The sequence below is a fragment of the Pongo abelii genome, chromosome 11 (assembly GCF_028885655.2).
Source record: "Pongo abelii isolate AG06213 chromosome 11, NHGRI_mPonAbe1-v2.0_pri, whole genome shotgun sequence".
NCBI classification, from domain to species: Eukaryota; Metazoa; Chordata; class Mammalia; order Primates; family Hominidae; genus Pongo; species Pongo abelii.
Genome location: NC_071996.2, coordinates 77,716,284 through 77,740,475, shown reverse-complemented (window position 1 = coordinate 77,740,475; position 24,192 = coordinate 77,716,284). Strand labels below are relative to the sequence as shown.

The window sequence follows — 24,192 nt, the reverse complement described above, 5'->3', positions numbered from 1 at the left end:
GTTTAGCCAATAGATAAAAATATTCCACTAGAATTTAGGACTGGAGATAGAAATTTTGCCACATTATTTTCATAACAGTACAGTATGATCCTTGGAAGACTGCATAGTATTTGCTCATTTAATTTTCTTGAATAAATGGAATGTGTTCATTTCACCATAAGTACTTTTACACTGTTGAGCAGGAAAAAGTTTGCCTGACAGAGCAGTGTTCCTAACCTTTTTCCTATAGTGCAAAATCTGCATGTTACATGTATTTTATCTACTCTCATAATAAGAAAGATAGAATTAAAATGTCAGAAAAGTGTTTTATTTTGCATTAAAATAGAAAAGTTAATAAGCTTAATGAAAAATCTTGAGATTTATATTTTAAATTATTCTTTATTTTAAAATATGTACTCTAAAGTGTTTTCTGTTTGATTATAGGCAATACAAGGACCTGTGGAATATGAGTGATGACAAACCCTTTCTATGCACTGCGCCTGGATGTGGCCAGGTAATATATAAATTACTTTAAATTATTTTGTATATTTCCACTTATTAAAACATTGATGATATAATATGTTATCACTAAAAGCATTTTCTTACAGTATTCTGTAAAATTTTAGAGTTAGGATGAAAAAAACCCAGAAAACTTGGCAAGAAATTCTGCTTTTTCTTCAATAGTGCAACTGAGTTTTAGAAAGTATAATCTAATATGGAGGGGGGGAGCATTATATCTTGTAATGGAAAGGTGGAAATCCTACACAAAAGTCCAAGATATAAAAGTGTAATTTGACCGTTATTGGCTGAAAATTATTGATAAACTGCCTAATTAGAAATCAGATCTATATTATATGAGAATTATTTTGCTTACTGAACTTTTATGAAATTAACTAATATTTACTTCTTAGAGTATCACTAATGTATTAATGTTGTTAAGCCTAACGTCTTTAATATTGGGCATGTGGCAGCAGTTTCAGAAAGTAATATTTTAGTTTTTTTAAACAACCCACTAAATTATTAATCTATTCCTATTATACTTATCTTAAAATAACTATAGACAGTAAGGAAGAATTAAAGAATAAATGTAATGTGTAGCGAAGTTACAAAGTACTTAAATAATACAGACCATAAATTGTAAGTAAGCATTATTCCTTCTCATTTATTTTCTTTAGTTGATATTTTAAATTGAAATATAATTGACCTACAATAAACTGTATATACTTAAAATGTACCATTTGATAAGTTTTAACACACGTATACTCATAAAACCATCAGCACAATCAGGATAGTAAACATACAGTCACCCAAAAGTTTCCTCATGCCTATTTATAATTCCTCTTATCCCACCTACCTTTATCAATTACTGGTCTGCCTTCTGTTACCGTAGATTTGTTTGCATTTTCCAGAATTTTGTATAAAAGGAATCATATAGTATGTACGTTTTTTCACTCCACATAATTTAATATTTCTCCATGTTATGTTACCAATAGTTAATTCCTTTTCATTGAGATATAATATTTCATTATCTCACAATTTATCTGTTCATCTGATGGATATTGGTTTACTTCTATTTTTTAGTTATTAATAAAGCTGTTGTGAATACTTGTGTACAAGTCTTTTTATGGACACATGCTTTCATTTCTCTTGGAGGAATACATGGGAGTATAATGATGGGATTATCTGGTAGATATATGTTTGACTTTTTAGGAAATTGCCAGGCTGCTTTTTTCATGTGTTTGTTGGCCATTTGTATCCCTTACATTTTGTGAAGTATCTTTTTAAATCTTTTGCTCATTTTAAAAAATTGGGTTGTCTTTTTATTATTGAGTTGTAGGAGTTCTTCATATATCCTGGATAGCAGTCCTTGCCAGAGGCTTCTTTTTCTGTGGTTTGCATCTTAATTTTCGTAATAATATCTTTTGATGAGCAGATGTTTCTAATTTTAATGAATCCTAATGTATTAATTTTTTTCCTCTTATGGTTGTTGCTTTCTGTGACTTGTCAGAAATTTTTGCTTGCCTTTAGGTTATGAAGGTATTCTCTTTTGTTTTCCTCTAAAAGCTTACTGTTTCATTTAGATTTCTCTTTAATCTTGAATTAATTTTTGTGTATGGTGTGAGATAGGGGTTGAAGCTAACTTTTTTTTTTTTTTTGAGCCGGAATTTCGCTCTTGTTGCCCAGGCAGGAGTGCAATGGCATGATCTCGGCTCACCACAACCTCCGCCTCCCGGGTTCAAGTGATTCTCCTGCCTTAGCCTCCCAAGTAGCTTGTATTACAGGCATGCACCACCACACGTGGCTAATTTTGTATTTTTAGTAGAGATGGGGTTTCTTCATGTTGGTCAGGCTGGTCTTGAACTCCTGATCTCAGGTGATCCGCCTGCCTTGGCCTCCCAAAGTGCTGAGATGATAGGCGTGAGCCACCGCGCCCAGCCAGTTGAAGCTAAGTTTTTAAAAAATATGGGTTTAGATATCCCAGCATAATTTCCTGAAAAGATTTTTCTTTCCTCATTAAACTGCTGTGGCTCTTTTAATGAAAATCAAATGATTGTGTAAGTGTGGATCTGTTTCTGGGCTTTATATTCTGTTCCATTCATCACTCTGTCAACTTTTATGCCAGTACCACACCATTTTGATTACTCTAGCTTTACAGTTAGTGTTCCAGTCAGTTAGGGTAAATTCTCCAATTTAGTCCTCATTTTTCAAGATATTTTTGGTTAGTCTCAAGTTTTTGTCATTCTGGTGAGGGTGTAGTGGTATCTCATTGTAATTTTGATTTACGTGTTATTTAATGATGTAGAGCGAGGTAAACATAGGCGTTATCAGGGTTAATGCTATTTTAGATAGGTTAACCAGGGAATGTGCTTCTGCTAAGGTGACATTTGAACAAAGACCCGAAGAAAATGCAGGAGCAAACCTTGTATGTTTCTAGACTAAAGGAGCAGCAAATGTAAAAGCTCTAGGGAGGGAATGTGTATGGTATGTTTAAGAACAGAGACACAACTACTGTGGCTGGAGCATATAATGATCAACAGAGAGAAGGTTAAGACAGGAGGTCAGAGGAGACAGAAAAAAAGACATATCCTATGATAAGGTGTTTGGGTTTTATTCATTGAGCAGTGAAAAGCCACTGCTGAGTGGTCACAGGGAGACAAGAGGCTGACAGCAGTCCAGGTGAGAGATGATGGTGGTTTGAATTAGGTGTTAACAGTGGACATAGAGAGAGAAATAGGCTAATTTGACATATGTTTTGGAGATATATTTGACATATATATTTTTCTGTAAACTTAAGAGAGCTAAAAACTACAATTCTCTTTGCACCTAGAATTCTGCATATGATTTTAGGTTTCACCAACCAAATTTACCTGGTAAATCAGATTTACTTTAACTTTTTTTTTTTTTTTCTCGAGACAGGGTCTCACTCTGTCACCCGGGCTGGAGTGCAGTAGCATGATCATGACACACTGAAGCCTCAACCTCCTGGGCTCAGGTGATCCTCCCACCTCAGCCTCCAGAGTAGCCGGGACCACAGGTGCTTACCACCACACCTGACTAATTTTTTGCTTGGTTTTTTTATTTGGATACAGGATCTCCCAATGTTGTCCAGGCTGCTCTCAAACTCCTGGGCTCAAGCCATCTGCCCACCTTGGCCTCCCAATGTGCTGAGATTATAGGCATGAGCCACTGTGCCTGACCCACTTTACTTTTTGCATTTGGTACTGAGTGAAATGGAATGAGAGATGGTATTAGTCAAATCATCCATTTTGCTGGCTTGGAGTGAACAAACAACTTGATTCTGTAATCCCTGAATTACAGCTAATGCAATATGTTTCTAGGGCCAGCCTTTGGACAAAGACTAGTTTTGACATGTTCTAGGTATCATTCTTGGAGACTCAAAAAAGGCCTTTCCTGATTCTCTTCTGCTTAAAATAGTTAGAATGGTTTTTGTGATTGACTTCTTACTAATACACGTGCCATTTTAAATAAAAGCATTACAATTAACTTAGAAGAAAAACTGATTGCTGAACATTAGAATTTGTGTGTGTATGTGTATCATAAGGAATTGTTACAAGACCTCTCTAACATTATATGTGAAAAACATTAAGAAGTTAGGGAATTATTTTTTTAGGTTTCCTACTATTAAAGGAGTTAACATTCATACTTTCTACCTCCACTTCCCCATCCCCTAATGTCTGATAATTACTCTTATTTTTTCCATTGTCGAGGTTTGTAATACTTAACATTTTGTCTTATCCATAATTCCCATATTTGCTTAGTTTTACTTCTGTATCACAATAGTCTAGATGGAAGGGTGAGAGCTAAGCTTTAAGGCACCTCCAGTGTTTAAAAGTCAGAAAGAGGAGGAGAATGTAGCACAGAAGATAAAGAAGTAGCAACCAGTGAGGAAAATTGAATCTTGAAAGTTAGAAAAAATATTTCAAAGTAAGAGAAACAATATAGTCATATCCTAAATGAGATAAGATGATAATTCAGTATTTACTATTGAATTTAGAGACCGTGATAAGAGTAGCTTTCAATGAAGGGGCAGTAACAACAGTGTAATTGGAGTAGGTTGAAGAGAGAATGGGAAGAACCAGAAATGGAGACATTATAGGACAGTTCTTTCTTGGAGGTGTAGCTAAAGGGAAAGTGAGATACATAGCTTCAATGTAGGATTGAAGATGGTGGAACTTTTTTGTTTTGCATTTTAAGGTGGGAATATCACAGCATATTTGGCAATGCAGAAAATGGGACCATTGCAGGAGTGGGGTCCTTAAATAGCTAGGAGAGGATGGGATTTAGTTTTATTTTTAAAACAAAATTGGGACCATACTGCACAGTTTTGTATTCTGTTAGTATTTGGATGACATTACACATATTAGCATTTTGTGTGTTAATCGAAAGCATAGCTTTAAGTGACTATTGCTAGAGCATGTCCCATGATTTACTGATTCCACTATTATAAACTTTTAATTTTGGTATTATAAGCAATATTGTGATGAATATCCTTCTACATAACCCTTTGTATATGTCTCTACTTAGTTTCTTAAAATACATTTTGGAACTAGAATAACTGGATTGAAATGTTTACACATTTCTAAGTTTCTTCATGTATTTTGCCAAATTGTTTTTTAAAAGCTAAATCAATTTTTTATTCTCACTCATAATTGAATTCTCACTAATAGTGATTCTTTTAAACATTAAGCATTTGATCCTGAGTATTATTTTAGGGGGGGCCTGTGTTTGTACCGTAAGATACTTAAAATAATCTCTTTGTAAGTATTACTGATCAAAATATAACCTGGCTACTCATCCATTTGTTAAATCTTGCTGAGAACAGAAATGGTATGGTCTGTTTTTAGATTTAAATAGTATTTCCTAGGAACTACTTAGTAAGAATTGGTTTTAGAAGCATCATTTTGATGGTGACTGCTTTTTCACAAGATTGCCTTTTCACACTGTCTTTTTAAGTTTCTTGTTATTTTTTGTCACCAGTAAGCAGTGACATTATTCTGAATTTGAGTTTCAGCTTTAACACAATGGTCTTAGTTAAATTTAAGGTTTCAAGTAGATTTTTACAATTTAAAATCTATTTTGGTGGTAATACAACTTCAGAGAGAGACCTATAGAAATGATTACAAAGAGTTTTTAACACTAGACTCGTGCTATTAAATCTTTTCTTATTTGCCTCAGTTACTCTTAGGTTTTCCACATGCCTGTTAATTTCACTTGTTTTAAAGTGATGCTTCTTGGAATTTAGTAAAAGAGACAGTGAGATAATTTGGTGAAAGATTCATTTATCTTTGTTAGTCTTCCATATAATTGGTAGTATCTTTGCTTTTGGTGTCCCTGTCATTGAAAAGTGTTTCTTTGGTAGAATGTTTACACATTATAAGCTGTTTTATAAAGGAGATAAAGATTCATTTTATATTTAGTCTAAAGTGACAATGGACATGTATGTGTGGGAGTGTGTGTGTGTGTGCGTGAGAGGGACAGTGAATATATCAGTGTAACTTCCTGCTGTTGTTCAATAGTCCTTAAACTAGTGAAGAAAGTAGTGAAATGAGCTATTGGCCCAATGGCTTGAAAACTTATTTGTGTCTATCTAATATGTTTAAAAGGAATAATAATATATCATGGATATGAGTGTATGTATTGACTATAGAATGACTGATTTTTTAGGAAGTTAATTCTGGTGAGAGTGGTCAAGCCTTAGTAACACAGATTTCCCAGATATCAGAACTTAAATTATTATAGAAGCAACTGATTTACCTTCTTCCCATCTGACAGGTTACCCTTTCTTTTTAACCTTTTAAGAGAGATTGCTACCTGCTAGGGACCTTTCAAAAAAAAAAATTTTTTTTTTCACTTTTTCCATTGTTTATTAAGCTGTATACTCAAGGTCTTAGTCTTGTTTAACAAAATACTTGTGTTTCTGTGTATATCTGCAGCGTTTTCTTCGGGGTTGTGCTTTGAAATACCTGGAAGAATACAATTTATGAATTCAGTATGTTGGTGTTGCTAGTAATATATATATTTTTACAAAACTTATTATTGGAATAAATTTTAATTTGACTGGAAAGACAGTTAATATCGATTCTGTAAAAAAATTTTAGCTTGCAGCTACTTTATAAATAAATAAAGAATGCATTTCTTTCATATTAAACTTCTGGTGACTGCCTTTTCACAAGATTGCTTTTTCACACTGTCTTTTTAAGTTTCTTGTTAAAAATAATAAATTTTCTCAGATAACCAAGGTCAAATTCATCTGTATCAAGTGCCAGTGTGTTTTGTCCTTTGCAGTGTTTTTGTATTTTGAGTGTATTTTGTCCTTTGCAGTGTTGCTGTCCCTGTATATAATTAATACTGTTACAGGATCAGTAATCCCTTTGTAAATTGCATTTAGGGAAATTTGATCTGTGGATCTTATATGAGAGTTTATAAATACATATTCCTTGCATTCTCCCTTTTAATATTGATATGATCCTAAATATTTGTTAGGTTGCTTCTGGCCACTTCTTTTCACTTAGGATTGAACTTGGAGCCATTTCCTATGTTTCATATGAACACAATGTTATTTATTCTACATGCAGTTCTTTGATTTGAATATTTGGGGTCAAACTAATCCAAGCAAAGAAAATTGGTAGAATAAAATTCCTAGGCGACAACATTCCAACTTCTTATCTATTAATTTGTTGACTTTGCAGTTTTAAAATCTGGGACCTGCACCAAAATGCATTCATTCACAAATGTTTAATGATTGCCTTCAGTGGAAAAGCCACATTATGAGGTTCTTTGGAACATAAACTAAATCTTACTTTCAGATGCTTTTAGTGTAGGATGTAAGACACATATATTTAAAACAGCAATACAAAGAAAAAGCATAAAATATTAATGTCAGTACGCTCTGCAGATATGTTCATTTTCTGAGAATTTTGTTATTCAGCAGTCTCTCAAAAGTACCACTGTTTCTTATTTCCCCAAAATTGGGGGAGATTCTTATAATGATAAAGTAATAGGAAGATAGTACCTGGGTGGGGAAAAGTTTGGTTGTGGTCCTACTGCCTATAGTTGCTGCCCAGTAAATGTCTGAAGAGTGAATGAATATGTCAAGTAGTGGAAGTGTTGTTGCATCTGAACACTCTCCTTCAGTGGTAATACAGGCAGGTTCTGAAGAGAGGTTATAAAATAATAGTTTTCTGTTGGTGTGTGAAGTAATCCAAAGACTAAGTGATAAAATGTAGCCAGATTAAATTGAAGTTGAATTCATGTTAATGGACAGTGGTTTAGGGTCTTTTTTAACCCCCTCAGATTGATCTTTAAGATTCATCTATTTTATTGTAATGAATTCATTCTTTCAATTAGCATTTATTGAGTACTTACTATATGCTAAGTTTGGGGGACCACAGTAGGAGCTCAGCCTACTTAAAAGGACAGATACATGAAAATATGATAGGTGCTATAACCAAGGCATTGTGCCGCACATACTGTGGCACATATGAGATGATTTTCACCTCTACAGGCAGAGGGATAGTGGACTGGGCCAAAGATGTTAAAATGTTAAAAATGTTTCATTCTTTTACATTGTGTTTAAGGTAACCCTAAAGCTACTATTATTAGTTGCATGAAAGGATGTAGTGAATTGGGTAGGGGAAGGAGACCACAAGAAATGGAATTCATTTTGATGGTTTGGGCAAACCAAGTTCAAGTATATATATTTTAACAGCCTCACTTGTAAGGTTATAAAGAGTGAATTGAGATCTGTTAACTTAGCATTTTAAAATTATTGCTCTGAAATAACAGAAAGCTCCCTATTTTCAGTTATAAATGTTGCTTAATGAGCATCTTCAAAAATGTTGATGTTCAGACATCGGAGATAATGCATTTATTATGTTGTAATCATAAATGTTACCTTTGGCATGCAAAACTTATCCAAGTTAGAGGTAGGAAAAAATATGATGGATAACTTTAAAAATAAAATGTTTTAAAAATAATTTTGCTCCATTTTTATGTAAGAACTCTCATGAAAAAATTATTTTGGCTACTTTAAATTGTTTTATTTTAAAACGAGCTGCTTTTTTATTGTATCGGTTGCTGTTTCTTTGCTGGATTAAAACAAAGGCATTCTTTTTTATGTGGTAACATAAAAATCAGATTTATTTCTTAATTTTGTCCAGGCGTAATACTTTTATAAGAAAATTCTCTTTTAAAAAGTGGTAAGTAACCTTAAGTCTAGGTAAATATTAATACTGCAGTACTTTCTTGAAAAGTCATTGTACCATGGAGTATAGTTTCTACTATGATAAGACAAATTAATGGTGGTCTATTTTTAGTATCCATAAGAAATTTATATAAAGTTTCTTTGCCTCCAATTTTATTTTTAAATGCTCTCAAATGAGTTATGTGACCTAGCAATATATCAGTATTGCTTATTCTTGAGTAATGGGTTTCTCTGTGATTGTTTGCAATCTAGTGTGCTTATCTACTAACAATAACAGATTCTTTTATAGTTTAAAAACTGCTATTTCACTGTTAATGGTGGTTTTACATGTTGTGGAAATTAATTTCCTAATCATTTTACTTACTTGATCAAATTGAAAATCTTAACTATATTTTAAAACTTTTTGCCACAGCGTTTTACCAACGAGGATCATTTGGCTGTCCATAAACATAAACATGAGATGACACTGAAATTTGGTCCAGCACGTAATGACAGTGTCATTGTGGCTGGTTAGTATATGCTTTTATTAATAGCTTGTATACATATTTCACCTGGAATGTGCACAATTTTTGTGTATTCTCTGTAAATAATATAGTCTGGTGATATTCCAATGACTTCATTACAGTAAATGTTGGCAACATGTATTTTACCCATTACATTTTCATGTTTCCTTCTGACCATTCATTTCACTTTTTTGTGTGGTTTTCAAATTTATATTCCAATGTCAATTTTGTGGAAGTTCATTAGAACTCTGGGAACATTCATACTATCTACAAATTTTACATTTAACTAATAATTGAACTAACATGGTATTTAGTCAGCATTTCTTTTAGCTATCTTGTACAACTGACTTACAAGGCTGTGTGAAGATAGAAAATGATCAAGCTTCTCCCATTGGAGAAAGAACAGTGAGCAGACTTGTTCATTAGAGTTGTTTGTATTTCTTTTCAGACTAAACATTTGTATTAGTAAAATATTCTCAGTAAAGAGGCTCTAAATTCAGTCAATGCAGTTTTTGTGTGTTGACACTATGAACGTACAGTATCGCCTAAGCAGATGATTATTTTTCACTGTATGTGAAAAGAAAAACCCAGTTCATACATTGGTTGATTGTCATTCCATGCTGTATTAGCTGCCTTTTTTTGGTATTTAAATATATACACACACACATCTATGTATATATACATATATGTCATGTATAATTTTGCTACTTTTTTGGTATATTTTATAAGTATTGTGATAAAACAAAACTATATAAATTTCAGATCTTTTGTGTCATAATCACAGATTTACATATCATAAATATTCAGATTAACTCTAGATTTTTCTTTTCTCTTATAAAGCTTGTTATATATCATATAAGTCTGGAATTACACCCAAATACTGTAATACTTTTAAATTATTAATCATTATAGAGACCAAATTGTTCTATGCAGTGTTTGGATAGATAATAAAGCAAATATTCGGTGGTTTTCCCTCTACTTTCAGTATTGAAATTTTTGTAATGAAATTGAAGGTAACAGAAAGCTAATTTATCGAAAACAATATACGTAGGAAAAATGTAGGGGAACTTCCATCATATCCTAACTAAGTTCCATAAGTAACTTAGAGATATGTTACTTATACAGAAGAGTGAGATAATACTTTTTTTTTTTTTTTTTGGAGTATTTTACATTAGACATTAAGAGCTAGAACCAAAGGAACCAAACAAGCAAAATAGTAACAATCTAGAAAGTTCACTCTCCTAGGCATGAAGCTCTTTGTTTCTCTGAAACTTTCTGCCTTAGCACAATCTCTGTCTGTGTGTAACTCTTTAACTCAAATATGTTTTGAAATTGGTTTCTAGAAATTACTTTCCTGTCTGATCACATTTAATGCAGTAGAAAAATAGAGCACATTCAAACACAGTACTTGACCTTTTTTTTCACTAACATGTTGAGATGAATAGGTTAACATTACTATGCAAATAAAATGCATGATGTGTGTGGTATATTTTTGGTGATCAGTAGCCATATGCAATGTGCATGTTAAATGATTGTGCCTATGTTGACTTTTCTCAAGTCTGATGGTTCCAGTAATCATTGATAAAAGTGACTTATGCTTATGTATTTTATTTTTTTAAGATTTTTCCCTCCCTTTAATGTAAGTTAAGAGCCTTCTAATGAACTTAGATAGACAAACCCTTCGGGTGTGAACAGAAAAGTCACATTTAGATTTGACCTACTAATTTAGTCATGATGGACTTAAGCTATTACATGTACTTTACTTACTATAATGTGATTTTTGAGATCTTTTGGGAGGTGGGAATTAAGGGATAGGCTAGAAACTAGTAAAATTATGATATAATAGAGCCCTTCTAGTAATTCTGATATTACTAACAGTGCCTGAGACAGGCCTGCATTATGTCTAGTTTTGTATTACAAGTGGGTCATTTTAGTGTGAAATATATTTGTACATAGTAAAAATACTAGTTCTCTAGGTATACATGTGAGGGGCAAAGGTAAAATAGTAAGTAATGCCCTCTGTGGGGACATAATGGTTAACGAATATGTAAATTTTAATCTTACAAAAGGAATTAGGAGTATTTTCTCTTAAACCAAGAGTCTTCCTTAGTGGAGTACTTTTACTTCACTTAGGCTAGATCCCTGCTATAGCCTGTAAAATTGGTGCTCTAAAATATATTAAACATGAATAGAATTTGAATGTGCTACCAACTCTAATCAATATGAATAAACACCCTTGAAAATAGTAACACTAAATAGGCAGAATTTATAAGTTTCTTGCTATTCATTCAGTGTAAATCTTATCTGGCATTTTTTGTAGCCTATACATGGACACTGAGTACATATGTTAATGTACATAGTAGGAGTACATATTCGAGTAAAGTTGAAATGTTTCATGTTGTAAGAAAATAGAGTAGACTCTTTCTTTACTCCCTAGGAATTAAGCTAGAACATTCTGGAGGCATGTGACTCACACATACCCCTTGTACCTAGCTTGTAAAATGCATTAAATTAGAAAATTAGTTTCAGTAGATAGTGGCAAAAAGAGGGTTTGTTGTTTCAGGGCTGTTTTAACTTTTTCTTTCTTTCTTACAATATTTTTATCTACCTATTAAAGATTGTTTTATCTTAGTTTGCTTTCATAATAGAGTATGAACAGCTAGTGGAAGAACCAAGTTAAAGCAGATATACATGCTCTTATCCTAGTTTTCCCCAAATTTCATTTATTTAAATAATTGTAGTTTTTAATAATGTAAATGTAAAAAATTCTATATACTGTGTTAGATAATAATAGTTTATCTCTTGAGTAGAGGATGTTCATGCCATTCTACTCAGAGAGAAGCAGTGGACTAAGGAGCAAAAAGGACTTCTTTCCTACTTTCATAGTTCTTAAAGTTGGAGGAAATATGAAGTACAACAAAAATTTAACCAAATTTTGTTTGCTTTAAAGGAAGAGGTCTTTCCAAAGAGAGAATTAACAACTGACTGAACCAGTCCTGCTAATTTGTTAACTTAGTAGCTATATTTCAGAGTCTTAACATATTTAAATATGCATGAATACTTCTTGACATTTATTTCAGATCAGACCCCAACACCAACAAGATTCTTGAAAAACTGTGAAGAAGTGGGTTTGTTTAATGAGTTGGCGAGTCCATTTGAGAATGAATTCAAGAAAGCTTCAGAAGACGACATTAAAAAAGTATGTTGTAACCATGAAATTTAAAAAGAGTACTTCTGACAGAAAAATAATCATAGTTTATACTTCCGGCTTTTTAAATTTATACACACTGTTTTTGAACTTATAACCTTTTCCTTATTATTTGAATTATAGATGCCTCTAGATTTATCCCCTCTTGCAACACCTATCATAAGAAGCAAAATTGAGGAGCCTTCTGTTGTAGAAACGACTCACCAGGATAGTCCTTTACCTCACCCAGAGTCTACTACCAGTGATGAGAAGGTTAGAAATTTTTAGAAATACAAAGTAAGGGGGAAGAACAGTACCCAAATAAAGTTTACTATTTAATCTCCATAAAATGTTAAGGTATTAAATTCAGTGTCAGCTTGCAATAGTTTTATATGTGAAAGCCTGTCAATACTCAGATATTTCAGGTAAGAAGACTGCAGCTTTATTGTACATAGAAAAATTATAGGGGAGAACAGTCATGTTAGATAAAACTTATTTTTAAAAGATATATAAATTTATAAATTTAACTTAATTTTTCTGTGTTTTGCTATTTTATATTTAGCTACTTTTATACAGTAACAGCTTAATTAAGAATCTATTCAAAAAATTATTTGAACAGGGGTTTTTTGGACTTTTACAGGATTAAGGGACTAGTTACTCATTCTCAGCAGTGGATCTTTGTTAGTGGCAATTAGGACGATGATGATACTAGCTTGAATACCCAGATAATCTGGGATCACCTGGGCTACAGTTGTGTGTTGAGTAACATTATTATGGGAACTTCTTGATCACTTTTTTGTTCACAAGCACATAGAATAAGCACATATTTATTTGAGAGTACCATGCAGGACACAGCGAAGAGGCAATGGGACACATGAAGAGGCAGTGGCAATATTCTTTTTTAGATTGTTATTCTAAAACCATACTTATTAATGGACTTCTGTCATGGCAGAGGAGCTAGAAATAAGGAAATACAGAAAAAATAACTTTTTGGCCAAGAATAAATGCTTTGTTTTCTGGTTTTTTTTTTTTTCTTCATTTTCTTTTTCTCATTTTAAAAGTACATTCTCATTCTTCTTCTCTAAGAATACAGAAACATGAAAAGAAAACCAAAATCACCTATTAGCACATAATTGAATAAGAATTACTATCTGGAAACATTTTTTTCTAGATATATACATTTATAGGTACAAATACATAAGTGAATAGTTAAATAGAAGGATAGATGGATATAAAGATCCTAGCTTTATTTTATATTGTGCTTTAGACCCTCAGTATTGATGAATATTTTCCCATGTCATTAGAGAGTTCCCCAAATCATAATTTTTAATGGTTGTACTTTATTTTATTATATGATATGTATTATGTTATCCTGTTCTTTTTAGACCTAAAGGTTGTTTCCACATTATTACAGTTATTGGAAATGCTTTTTAAATCTCTGATGCAAATCTTTTTTCCTAGAGAGCATTTCATTCTTTTCACACTTAACAGTTTTTCATTGTTCATGGCTGCTTCAGCATCTTTTAGGAGTATTCCTTCTTTCTGCATTCCCCAATCATTAGGCCCTCCTTGAGCAAGGTATACCATATGAAATTGATTAAAAAAAAAAAAAAAATCTGGACCTCTTCTTCTTTCTTGATTTTCTTCCTAGGTGATCTCATCCAGGCCCATAACTTTAATAAACATCTACATACTGATGACTCCCGAATTTCTATGGGCATAGGTATCTCACCAGATTGCCAGATTTATATCCAACTCCATCTTGACATTACCTTTTCTATGTCTAATAGACATCTTAAACTTAATAGGTCAAAATCATAGTCCTTGATTCTTCCCCCAGTTTTCCCCATCTCAGTAAATTTTCTCCATCCATTTAGTTGTTCTAGCTGAGAATTTAGGGGTCATCCTTAATTTCTTCTTTTCTTTTACACTGAAACTAACAGCATATTTTATCAGACCTGAATCTCATCCTCTATGTCTGTGTTCAGTGACACCACTTAAGCCCAAACCATCATCATCTTTTGTTTGGATTATTAACAGTTACCTTCTAACTTGTCTTCCTGCTTCTGCCTCCAATCCATTTTCTGTAAGATGAGTTTTAATACATTAAATATGTCACCTGCTTAAAATCTTTCAATGGTCTACCATTGTATTTAAAATAATTCACACTCCTTGGCATAAGCCCTCTTTGATCTGGGCCTGTCTATGCATCTATCCTCACCTCATGCCTCTTTATTGTGTTCATCAAATATTCAAAGCTTTTTCCTACCTCAGGACACGACATATGGTATTGCTTCCTTCTCCCTACAACGAAATGCTCTCCTCCTTATCCTTTCATCATCAGTTCAAATGCTGTTTTTGCAAAGAAGCTCACCTATTCTTACTATGCTATCTAAATTAACTGACTCTTCCTTACCTTCAGCTAATCTTTCATCCTTTGTTACATTGCACATATTATTCTGTAACACTTAACATTTACTACAATCTGAAATTTTCTTACTTGTTTTACTTGTTTATTGTCTCTTCCTTGAGGGCTAGTCCTGGGGTGCATAAGTTCTCAACTTACTGAATAAATGAAGTTACAATACTACTACTTTATCCTTCTTCCTCTGTAGCTTAATAAGATTTTGATGATAAGTGGCAGCATACAGGCCAATTCATAAAACACAATAGACCCAATTTTTACACTGACTTTTTAAGGAATTCTGGGTAAAGTCTTTTAAAACTTGTTGTTCTCTAATTTGTAAAACCAGAGGAAATACCATCTTTAAGGTCTTGGCTGACAAATTCTGTTTTCCTAACTTGAAAGAGTTCACTCCAGTAATTATTTATTTTACATTCAAGATATCAGTATTACATGGCCTTTTGATATAGAAGAGATAGCTAACTGAAATTAACAATTATTTGTATTGCTCTAAAAATTCTTATTTCTGTTACTTAATTTGTATCAGCCATAACACAGTCTCACTGGACCTGTTTCCTCTTCATACAGTATAATGAGGGAGGGGGACTAAACAGTCCCTTCTGGATTTTAAGTTCTGTGATTCTCTGAGAATGGATTATATTTTTATTTTTTATTAAAATTCTCTTGGTATCATAGCCAAATTGCCCAGTCTAACTTATTTCTGGATTGACAGGAGAACAAGTTGTACTGAAAAAAAAAAAAAAAACAAAAAACCACCAGTCTTTTTAAAATTAAAATATTAATTGAACATTGCATTTGAATCTTTACAGCTCTTCTAAAATGTTCTTTTAATTAATTTTAGATATTAATTTGCTTTTAGCAGTTATTATTCTGTAGATGCTTTTAGAAGTGTGTTACATTCTGTTCACTAAGGTACATGATTTGTATTTTTAAATGCCACTCTTTTTTATCTCATTGTTAAATAGGAAGTACCACTGGCACAAACTGCACAGCCCACGTCAGCTATTGTTCGTCCAGCATCATTACAGGTTCCCAATGTGCTGCTTACAAGTTCTGACTCAAGTGTAATTATTCAGCAGGCAGTACCTTCACCAACCTCAAGTACTGTAATCACCCAGGCACCATCCTCTAACAGGCCAATTGTGTAAGTGATTCAGGCCAATCATTGAACATATACGTGAATTAAGTTTGTTTTGTAATGATTTTTCCTAAGACAGTTGATTATTCAAACTAAGATCTTAGTTTTGTATGTGTGTGCATGCTTCGAATTTTGGAAAAAGTACTTGCGTAGTCTTCTTTAATATAAATATTAACTAATAGAGTGGGAGATAAATACAACTAAAAACAAATATAGAATGTGAATTTAAGATAGTCTTATTTTCATGCTATTTCACACAAAATATAAAATTACTGCATCACCAGATTCCATTTCTGTCAGTTCTTACTGGTAGCTCCCAAGAGCTCTCGATAGTTTTTCTCATTTTACAAATTAGAGATTGTCCTAAGTAAATCCATAACTTTTCTCTTCTTTTCAATACTGCTACACAAGTTATGCATTTAAGATGCAATTAAAAATAATTAAATTTTGCTATTTGCTTTGCTGTGGTTAGAAAATGTATTTTTAAATGATATGATTATAGGAGTAAAAATACTATTGTATTTTTAAGAGACAGTTGGTATGAATCTCTTTTTTAAAATTTCTCTTCTTTTGTTTTTCTTAGCCCTGTACCAGGCCCATTTCCTCTTCTGTTACATCTTCCTAATGGACAAACCATGCCTGTTGCTATTCCTGCATCAATTACAAGTTCTAATGTGCATGTTCCAGCTGCAGTCCCAGTAAGAAAGTTAGACTATTTAAATCTCTATCGCAAAACTGATCTTTGTAGTCAGAAAATAAAGTTGGCTGCTTGACTGGCTTATTAAATTGAATTTAACATAATATTGATTAGCAGTTGATAGTATTTATTTGTTATCATTGTAATAGCATATAACATTCAAGGTATAGCTATTTTTTCTCTTCCCCCCAAAATCTTAATTTTTTTTTTTTGTGCTGAGATCTTCTTATTCAACCCATGTCAATTTGAGTGGACTTGTAGCATTCAAATATTACCACAGATTTCAAATTTTAGAAAGATATTTATACTAGAATACTTGTCAGGTAACTCTGTGGTATTTCTATTAGTATGGAAATTGTTTATAAAGACACACTCTGAATTTTTGTGGTCAAGTAGGGTTTGTAGAATCTTTGATAGCCCAGCATGTTAAAATGTAAATGTTCTAGAATCTTTCACTTTCCCTTTGAAAAGACCCCCCAAAAAAGTTTTTTGAGGGGTGTGTTAAATATATAAATTTTGAAAGACATAGACAAAATAGTTAACTGTCTACTTATAATATTTAATAGTTTGGCCAGGCATGGCGACTCATGCCTGTTGTAATCCCAGCATATTGGGCGGCTGAGGTAGGAGGATTGTGTGAGCCCAGGCGTTTGAGACTGCGGTGAGCTATGGATCCTGCCTGGATGACAGGGCAAGACCCCAAGTCAAAAAAAAAAAGTAATAGTTTAATGAACATTTAAAAACACATTGTTTGGAATAATGTGTGTTAGAAAATTGCTTTTTTCTTACTTACATTACATAAAACAGTTTTATTCAAACTCTTCAGTTATGTCTTTGACATTCAAGTTTTCATCCTGAGAACCACTTTTTGAGACATCTAGCACAGTTTCCAGAACACATTATTTTCTTTTTCATCTAAGTCATTTACGACATATTACTTTTTGAATCTCTCTATTATTCTCTCCCTGGAAATCTTACACCAAGCATTAGGTACTTATTTATGTAGTAAAAAGATAGTTTTTTCTTTTACCTTCTAAGATGCTTGTTACTGATAGTACAGTGTAATCATTTACAGTGTAACTTTTAAAAATTATTGTTAGGCCAAGTGCAGTGGCTCACGCCTGTGATCCCAGCACTTTGGGAGACCAAGGTGGGTGGCTTGCCTAAGTCCAGGAGTTCAAGACCAGGCTGGGCAAGATGGCGAAACCCCATCTCTACAAAAAATAAACACAAATTAGCCAGTTGTGGTGGAAGCACCTGTAGTCTCAGCTACTCAGAAGGCTGAGGTGGGAGGATCACTTGAGCCTGGAGGTTGAGACTGTAGTTAGCCGAGATTGCACCACTGCATTCCAGGCTGGGCAACAAAGTAAGACCCTGTCTCAAAAATAATAAAAATTATTAAAAATTATAAAAATTATTAAAAATTTTAAAAGCTTACTTATAGTAACATTCCAACACTTTCGATGAGATTATCCCCAAGAATATTACTAGGATTAATGTTTGATATTTATATCTTTTTTTAATTAACTAATTCTTCCAGGTGATCTTTTGAATTATCCAAAATTAGCATTGATTGACATAATTTCAAGATAGTGTGCCTTCTTTAAAAAGAACTTTGTTGTTCAAAATGCATTATTTGAGAGACTTTGTGAGGACTCAGATATAAAGTATCTGCTTCCTCTTTACTGAGGATATTTTTTTGAGGAGGGAAACATTCTTGCCTTGTTTTTGAGATTCTGATTATCCTGTTACATGTACCTAGTGATGAAAGCAACCGGAAATGAAAGAAAAGATACGCTTTATTTATACAGTAACCGTGTTCACTCAGTGTTAGGTTTAAGAAAAAAAAGGAAAAAACCAAAATGGTTAAAACCTGTTACAGATTATTTGAGAAATTATTACAGTGTGTTACTTGTTATTACGTGGTATGTTTAAGAAAATTCATTATATATATTTTTAGAAAAGCAAAGTTCATTGTTGAAATTATTTTTTATGCCTAAGTGTCACAAGTTTTGACATTCTTCCTTTCATATTCAAAGTGGAAGTTTGACGGATCTTTGAGAATTTTTGCATTAATCACTTTGAATATTATGAATTTCTAACAGGGACCATTAAGAAAGAAAGTGTAGAAACTGAAAATTAGGAAAGCACATGTCTCAGAAATTGACAACTTTTGAAGGGTAAGTCAGGATGTAAGACCAAATAAGGATTTGGTATAGAGATAAAATCAGCTGGAGATAAATTTACAATGTTCTGATTCTTAAAGTCTCAAATTATTATAACAGCAGTAAAGTACAAATCTCATTTTGAATATATTCTCTAGCAATTATTTTTCCTTATCTTATGCATAGCTCGTTCGACCAGTCACCATGGTGCCTAGTGTTCCAGGAATCCCAGGTCCTTCCTCTCCCCAACCAGTACAGTCAGAAGCAAAAATGGTAAGCCAGATTTTATTTGTTCTGTACATTGCTTGAGGCTGTTTTGAATTAATGTTTTCACTAAAGCCTGCTTCCAGTGCACAATTTAGATCACATTTTTACAAAGTTACGGACTGTTTTATACTATAGATAAACCACAAAATTTGAAAAAAGAAATCTTCCTTTAGCATAGTGAGTAGTTAGTGATACTTTAAAATTAGTGGCAGATTAGAAGTTCTTGTCACTTATTGTTTGTCTGGCTTTTTCTTGTGGCTTTTTCTCCTCCTAGTGGAAAATAGGAGTATTACATCTGAAACTAGATGTGATCGTCTGAAGGCAGTGCTGCTAATAATGATGAGTGGTTTTAACAGTATTAAAAAGAATTCTGAAATAGTGTATAAGTTAGCAAACATGATACATATAAAGAAAACCATGTTTTCTGTTGTGTTGTTTAGATGCTATTAAATTAATGTTTAGATGTGTATTTTAATTTTAATTTTAATCCTAACTCCAATATTCACTACCTTTAATTAAGCAACTTTAACTTTCCTGAGATTGCATTTCCTCATCTGTAAAATAAAAGGATTAAGCTTTGGTTCCTGGGGTACTTCTTAACCCTAAATGCTATAAACTTTCTAATTTTCTTAGCAGAAGATCTGACGATTCTATTTTTAAAGAAAATCAGGGCTGGGCGCAGTGGCTCACACCTGTAATCCCAAGCACGTTGGGAGGCTGAGGTGGGCAGATCACCTGAGGTCAGGAGTTCGAGAGCAGCCTGGCCAACATGGTGAAACCCCGTCTCTACTAAAAATACAAAAATTAGCCGAGCGTGGTGGCACATGCCTGTAATCCTAGCTACTCGGGTGGCTGAGGCACAAGAATTTGCTTGAACCCGGGAGGCCGAGGTTGCAGTGAGCCAGCATCGCACTATTGCACTCCAGCCTGGGTGACAGAGTGAGACTCCTTCTCAAAAATAAAATAAAATAAAAATCAGTGTAATTCTCCTTGCTGTGTTGTAATACAATAATGTCAGTTAATAACATCAATTAATTGGGTAGATGTTAACGTTCTATATCGTAATAGGGCTAACAAGAGCAATTAATTAATGTATCCTTAGGAAATCAATAGATTAGTAGTTATTAGACACCTTCTATTTGCTTCAGTTATTTGCTAGGCACTATACTAAATACAGATTTTTACATGCTAAAACATTGCAGAGCTGAATTTATTTATTTATTTATTTATTTTTTTTGAGATGGAGTCTCGCTATTTCGGCCAGGCTGGAGTACAGTGGCACAATCTCAGCTCACTGCAACCTCCGCCTCCTGGGTTCAAGCAATTCTCCTGCCTCAGCCTCCTGAGTAGCTGGGATTACAGGTGTGCACCACCATGCCTGGCTAATTTTTGTATTTTTAGTAGAGACGGGTTTTCACCATGTTGGTCAGACTGGTCTCAAACTCCTGACCTCGTGATCCCCCCTCCCCAGCCTCCCAAAGTGTTGAGATTACAGGCGTGAGCCACTGCACCCGGCCTGAAAAATTTTTACTGCTATTCTCCATTAGTGCAGACAATCAGTCAGAAATTTGCACAGGACACCCTGTTTTAGCAATAAAACTTACATATTATCTGAATGAACAACAGTTGGTTGAAGAGTATAAAAATTAGGTGGTTATTGATTGTCAGAGAAGACCCTAAAAACCCAAGGAGGAAATTTTTCACATCATAGTATGTTCAGGTCAGAGCTTTGGAAATACTAAGATGAATCTTCTTCACTTGATAGCAGAAGAGCTTCACCAGGGGCATTTTTTGCACTTCCCATTTTAGTATACTGATTGATGAAAAATTCAATTTAATTTACCATGCAGTGGGAACTGAGTAGAGCAGATATAGATATTATAAGGAGATCCTGTTATTGTGTACTGCATCTAAAAGTATTTTTACATATTCGTTGGACTTTTTTCTATAAATTAATTCAAAAGGAACAAATCCACTTTTAAGAAATACCTTTATTTACAAGAGTAGGCCATATTTTTAGAAACTGTTAAACTTAACCTGAATAACTGTTTCTTTTAGGTCATCAGGAAATTAAATTAAAAAGAATAAAAGTTTCTCTCTTTCCGATCAGTCCACTCCACCTATTCTGATGTTTGTAACCATAGATTAGTTATAGAATTTCATGTAAATAGCCACTTTATACTCTCATGTCCAGCTCAGCATGTCTGAGATTTATCCATGTTGTTGAGTGATCACAGTTTGCTTCTTTTTATTGCTGAGTGGTATTCCATTGTGTGAATATACCACAATTTCTTTGTCCAGTCTCCTGTTCATGGACACTTTAATGGTTTCTAGTGTTTAGCTATTGTGAATAAAGCTACTATACACATTCTTATATAACTCTTTTCATGGCCATATATTTTCATTTTATTGACTAAACAGCTAAAAGTAGAATTGCCAAGTCAGAGGGTAGGTATACATTTAACTTTATAAGAAATTGCTAAACCTTTACCCAAAGGTTTACGTTCCTACCAGCAGTGTATGGGAATTCCAGTTGTTCCCACATTCTTGTCAGCATTTGGTTCTCCCTGTCTTTTTAATCGTGGACATTCTAGAGCTGTTTAGCAGTGTCTCATAGTTTTAATTTCCATTTCCTTTTTGGCCAGACATTAGTTGTGAGGTCTTTTGCCCATTTAAAAAATTGTGCTGTTTTTCTTTTATTGATTGATTGATTGATTGTGACGGGGTTTGGCTCTGTTACTCAGGCTGGAGTGTTGTGGTATGATCTTGGCTCACTGCAGCCTGGATCTCCCAGCCTCAAGTGATCCTCCTGCCTTAGCCCCTCAAGTAGCTGGGACTACTTGTATTTTTTTATAAAGATTGCTCTGCCAGGCTGGTCTTGAACTCCTGAGCTCAGGCAATCTGTCCTCCTCGGCCTCCCAAAGTACTGGGATTACGGGCATGAGAGTCACCACACCTGGCCAATTGTTTTTATTATTGCATTATTATTTTTATTTATTTATTTATGTTTGAGACAGAGTCTTGCTCTGTCGCCCAGGCTGGAATGCAGTGGCACAATCTCAGTTCACTGCAACCTCTGCCTCCAGGGTTCACACAGTTATCCTGCCTCAGCCTGGGATTACAGGCTCCCGCCACCACATGCAGCTAATTTTTGTATTTTTAGTAGAGATAGGGTTTCACCATGTTGACCAGGCTGGTCTCAAACTCCTGACCTTAAGTGATCTGCCTACCCCAGCTTTCCAAAGTGTTGGGATTACAGGCGTGAGCCACTGCACCTGGCTGGAATTTTTTTTTGTTGTGTTTTGGACAGTCTTTCTCTTTGTCACTCAGGCTGGAGTGCGCTGGTAAGATCTTGGCTCACTGCAGCCTCCCCTTCCCAGGGTTCAAGTGATTCTCCCACCTCAGCCTCCTAGTAGCTGGGATTACGGTCACCTGCCACCACACCAAGCTAATTTTTGTATTTTTAGAGATGGGTTTCACCATGTTGGCCAGGCTGGTCTCAAACTCCTGACCTAAGGTGATCCACCCTCCTCGGCTTCCCAAAGTGCTGCGATAGCGTGAGCTACTGCACTTAGCCTGGAATTCTTTATTTATACCGGATATAAGGTTTTTGTTAGAGAGAGAGGTACATATATTTCTACTGTCTATTTTCTGTTAGTGTGTAGCTTGCCTTTATTTTTCTTAATGGTATGTTTATACTCCCATTGACTTACTTTTGTCTTTAATATTTGTTTTTCCTACTTAATTAAGCTTAATTTGCTTATCTTTTTTGGGTTTCTTAAAGTAGAAGCTTAGATTATCTATTTAAATCTTTTTTCTAATATAGACATTTAAAGCACAAATTTTGATATGCTATACTTTTATTGTCATTACTTTTTAAATTTCTCCTGTGATTTCTTCTTTGACCTGTGAGTTATTTAGAAGTGCACTGTATAATTTCCAAATATTTCAAGGCTTTTCTATTTATCTTTTTCATATTGATTTATATTTTAATTACGTTGTGGTTTGGGAACTTACCATCTTTGGTATATTTGATTTTCCTTTATTTCCATTTTCTAATAGATCATAGCTATTTATTTCAGCTCATTTGTGAAACAGTAGATATTGCTATGCTGGTATAGTAACCTGAACTGGTAACTTAAAATGTCAGTGTACTGGATAAGGGAATTCTGGTTACTTGAATTTTTTTGTTGCATAGAAATTATTTCACACTTCAATATTCTTTTTATATTAACAATATCGTTTAACAACTATTTCTATCAATTGTTACATGGCAAACATTTCTTGGGTTCTAAGAAATTCAATAGACATGATCTTAGATTTTGAGATTTTTCTTGCAAATGTGTTCAGTGACCATCAGGAGAGTCAAAAAAGAATGTTCTTCTAAGAAGACCATTATGGTTTTTTTTTCCAGCATGTGTAGCAATTAGGATTGTATTTTATCAATGAGCTATTTTGTTTTGGGTTTTGATTTCATATTTTTTGTCGGGGGGCAGATTTTAATGCCCTTGATGGTGACTTGTACACATAATGATTATTCAGGGACTACTTTTAAAAAATAATATAAGATTTATTAAGATTACAAGTTTAAAAACCTAGTGCTTTCCTAAGTTCCCAAGGCAATTTACATGTACAGTTATGTAATGATTGCTTTTAAAGAGCTTAAAATATAATCTTAAACACGCTAAGCTATATACATGTAAAGCTATGTACTCAATAATTCTCTCAATTGTCTGACTTTCTTAAGTACTTTAATAATTCTTAAATTTAACTAAACTTACAGTGATACATAGTTTTCTTAAATATTCATTAATTATTTAGAAGCTTACTTAAGATTATCTCAGCACTTACAACTAAAATCACAGGCCCATTCTCAGCACTTACGACTAAAATCACAGGCCCAAGTCAATCTCTTAATTAAACATTTTCACTTAAAGTCCAAGGGTAATGTGTTATTCCACTTGGCAAGTTAGATTAGACACTTATAGAACGTAAAATACCAAATAGGTATAGTTTATTTGAAATTAAAGTTTGAAATTAAAATGTCAGTGGTATTGGTTTACTTCTTTAAGCTTCAGTGGGCTTAAGAAGACTCACCATATAAAC

The 24,192-nt window shown here is 33.5% G+C and overlaps 1 protein-coding gene across 7 annotated transcripts in view; it reads left to right on the top strand.

Moving 5' to 3' along the window:
• Window positions 1–24,192, top strand: part of ATF2 (activating transcription factor 2) — a 93,673-nt gene that overhangs the window by 38,924 nt on the left and 30,557 nt on the right. For 5 of the 7 annotated variants that reach the window (XR_010135887.1, XR_008522860.1, XM_054549525.1 and 2 more), the window contains exons 4-10: window positions 424–493; window positions 9,117–9,213; window positions 12,288–12,406; window positions 12,539–12,667; window positions 15,785–15,963; window positions 16,541–16,655; window positions 19,006–19,092. Coding sequence is in view for 5 of the 7 variants with exons in the window: in XM_054549525.1 (XP_054405500.1) it covers window positions 424–493; window positions 9,117–9,213; window positions 12,288–12,406; window positions 12,539–12,667; window positions 15,785–15,963; window positions 16,541–16,655; window positions 19,006–19,092 (796 nt within the window). In the remaining 2 variants the exon portion in view is untranslated. Of the gene's footprint in view, window positions 1–423; window positions 494–9,116; window positions 9,214–12,287; window positions 12,407–12,538; window positions 12,668–15,784; window positions 15,968–16,540; window positions 16,656–19,005; window positions 19,093–24,192 lie in introns of those variants that run through there. The other 2 variants (XM_054549527.1, XM_063712621.1) reach the window with 2 other exon arrangements.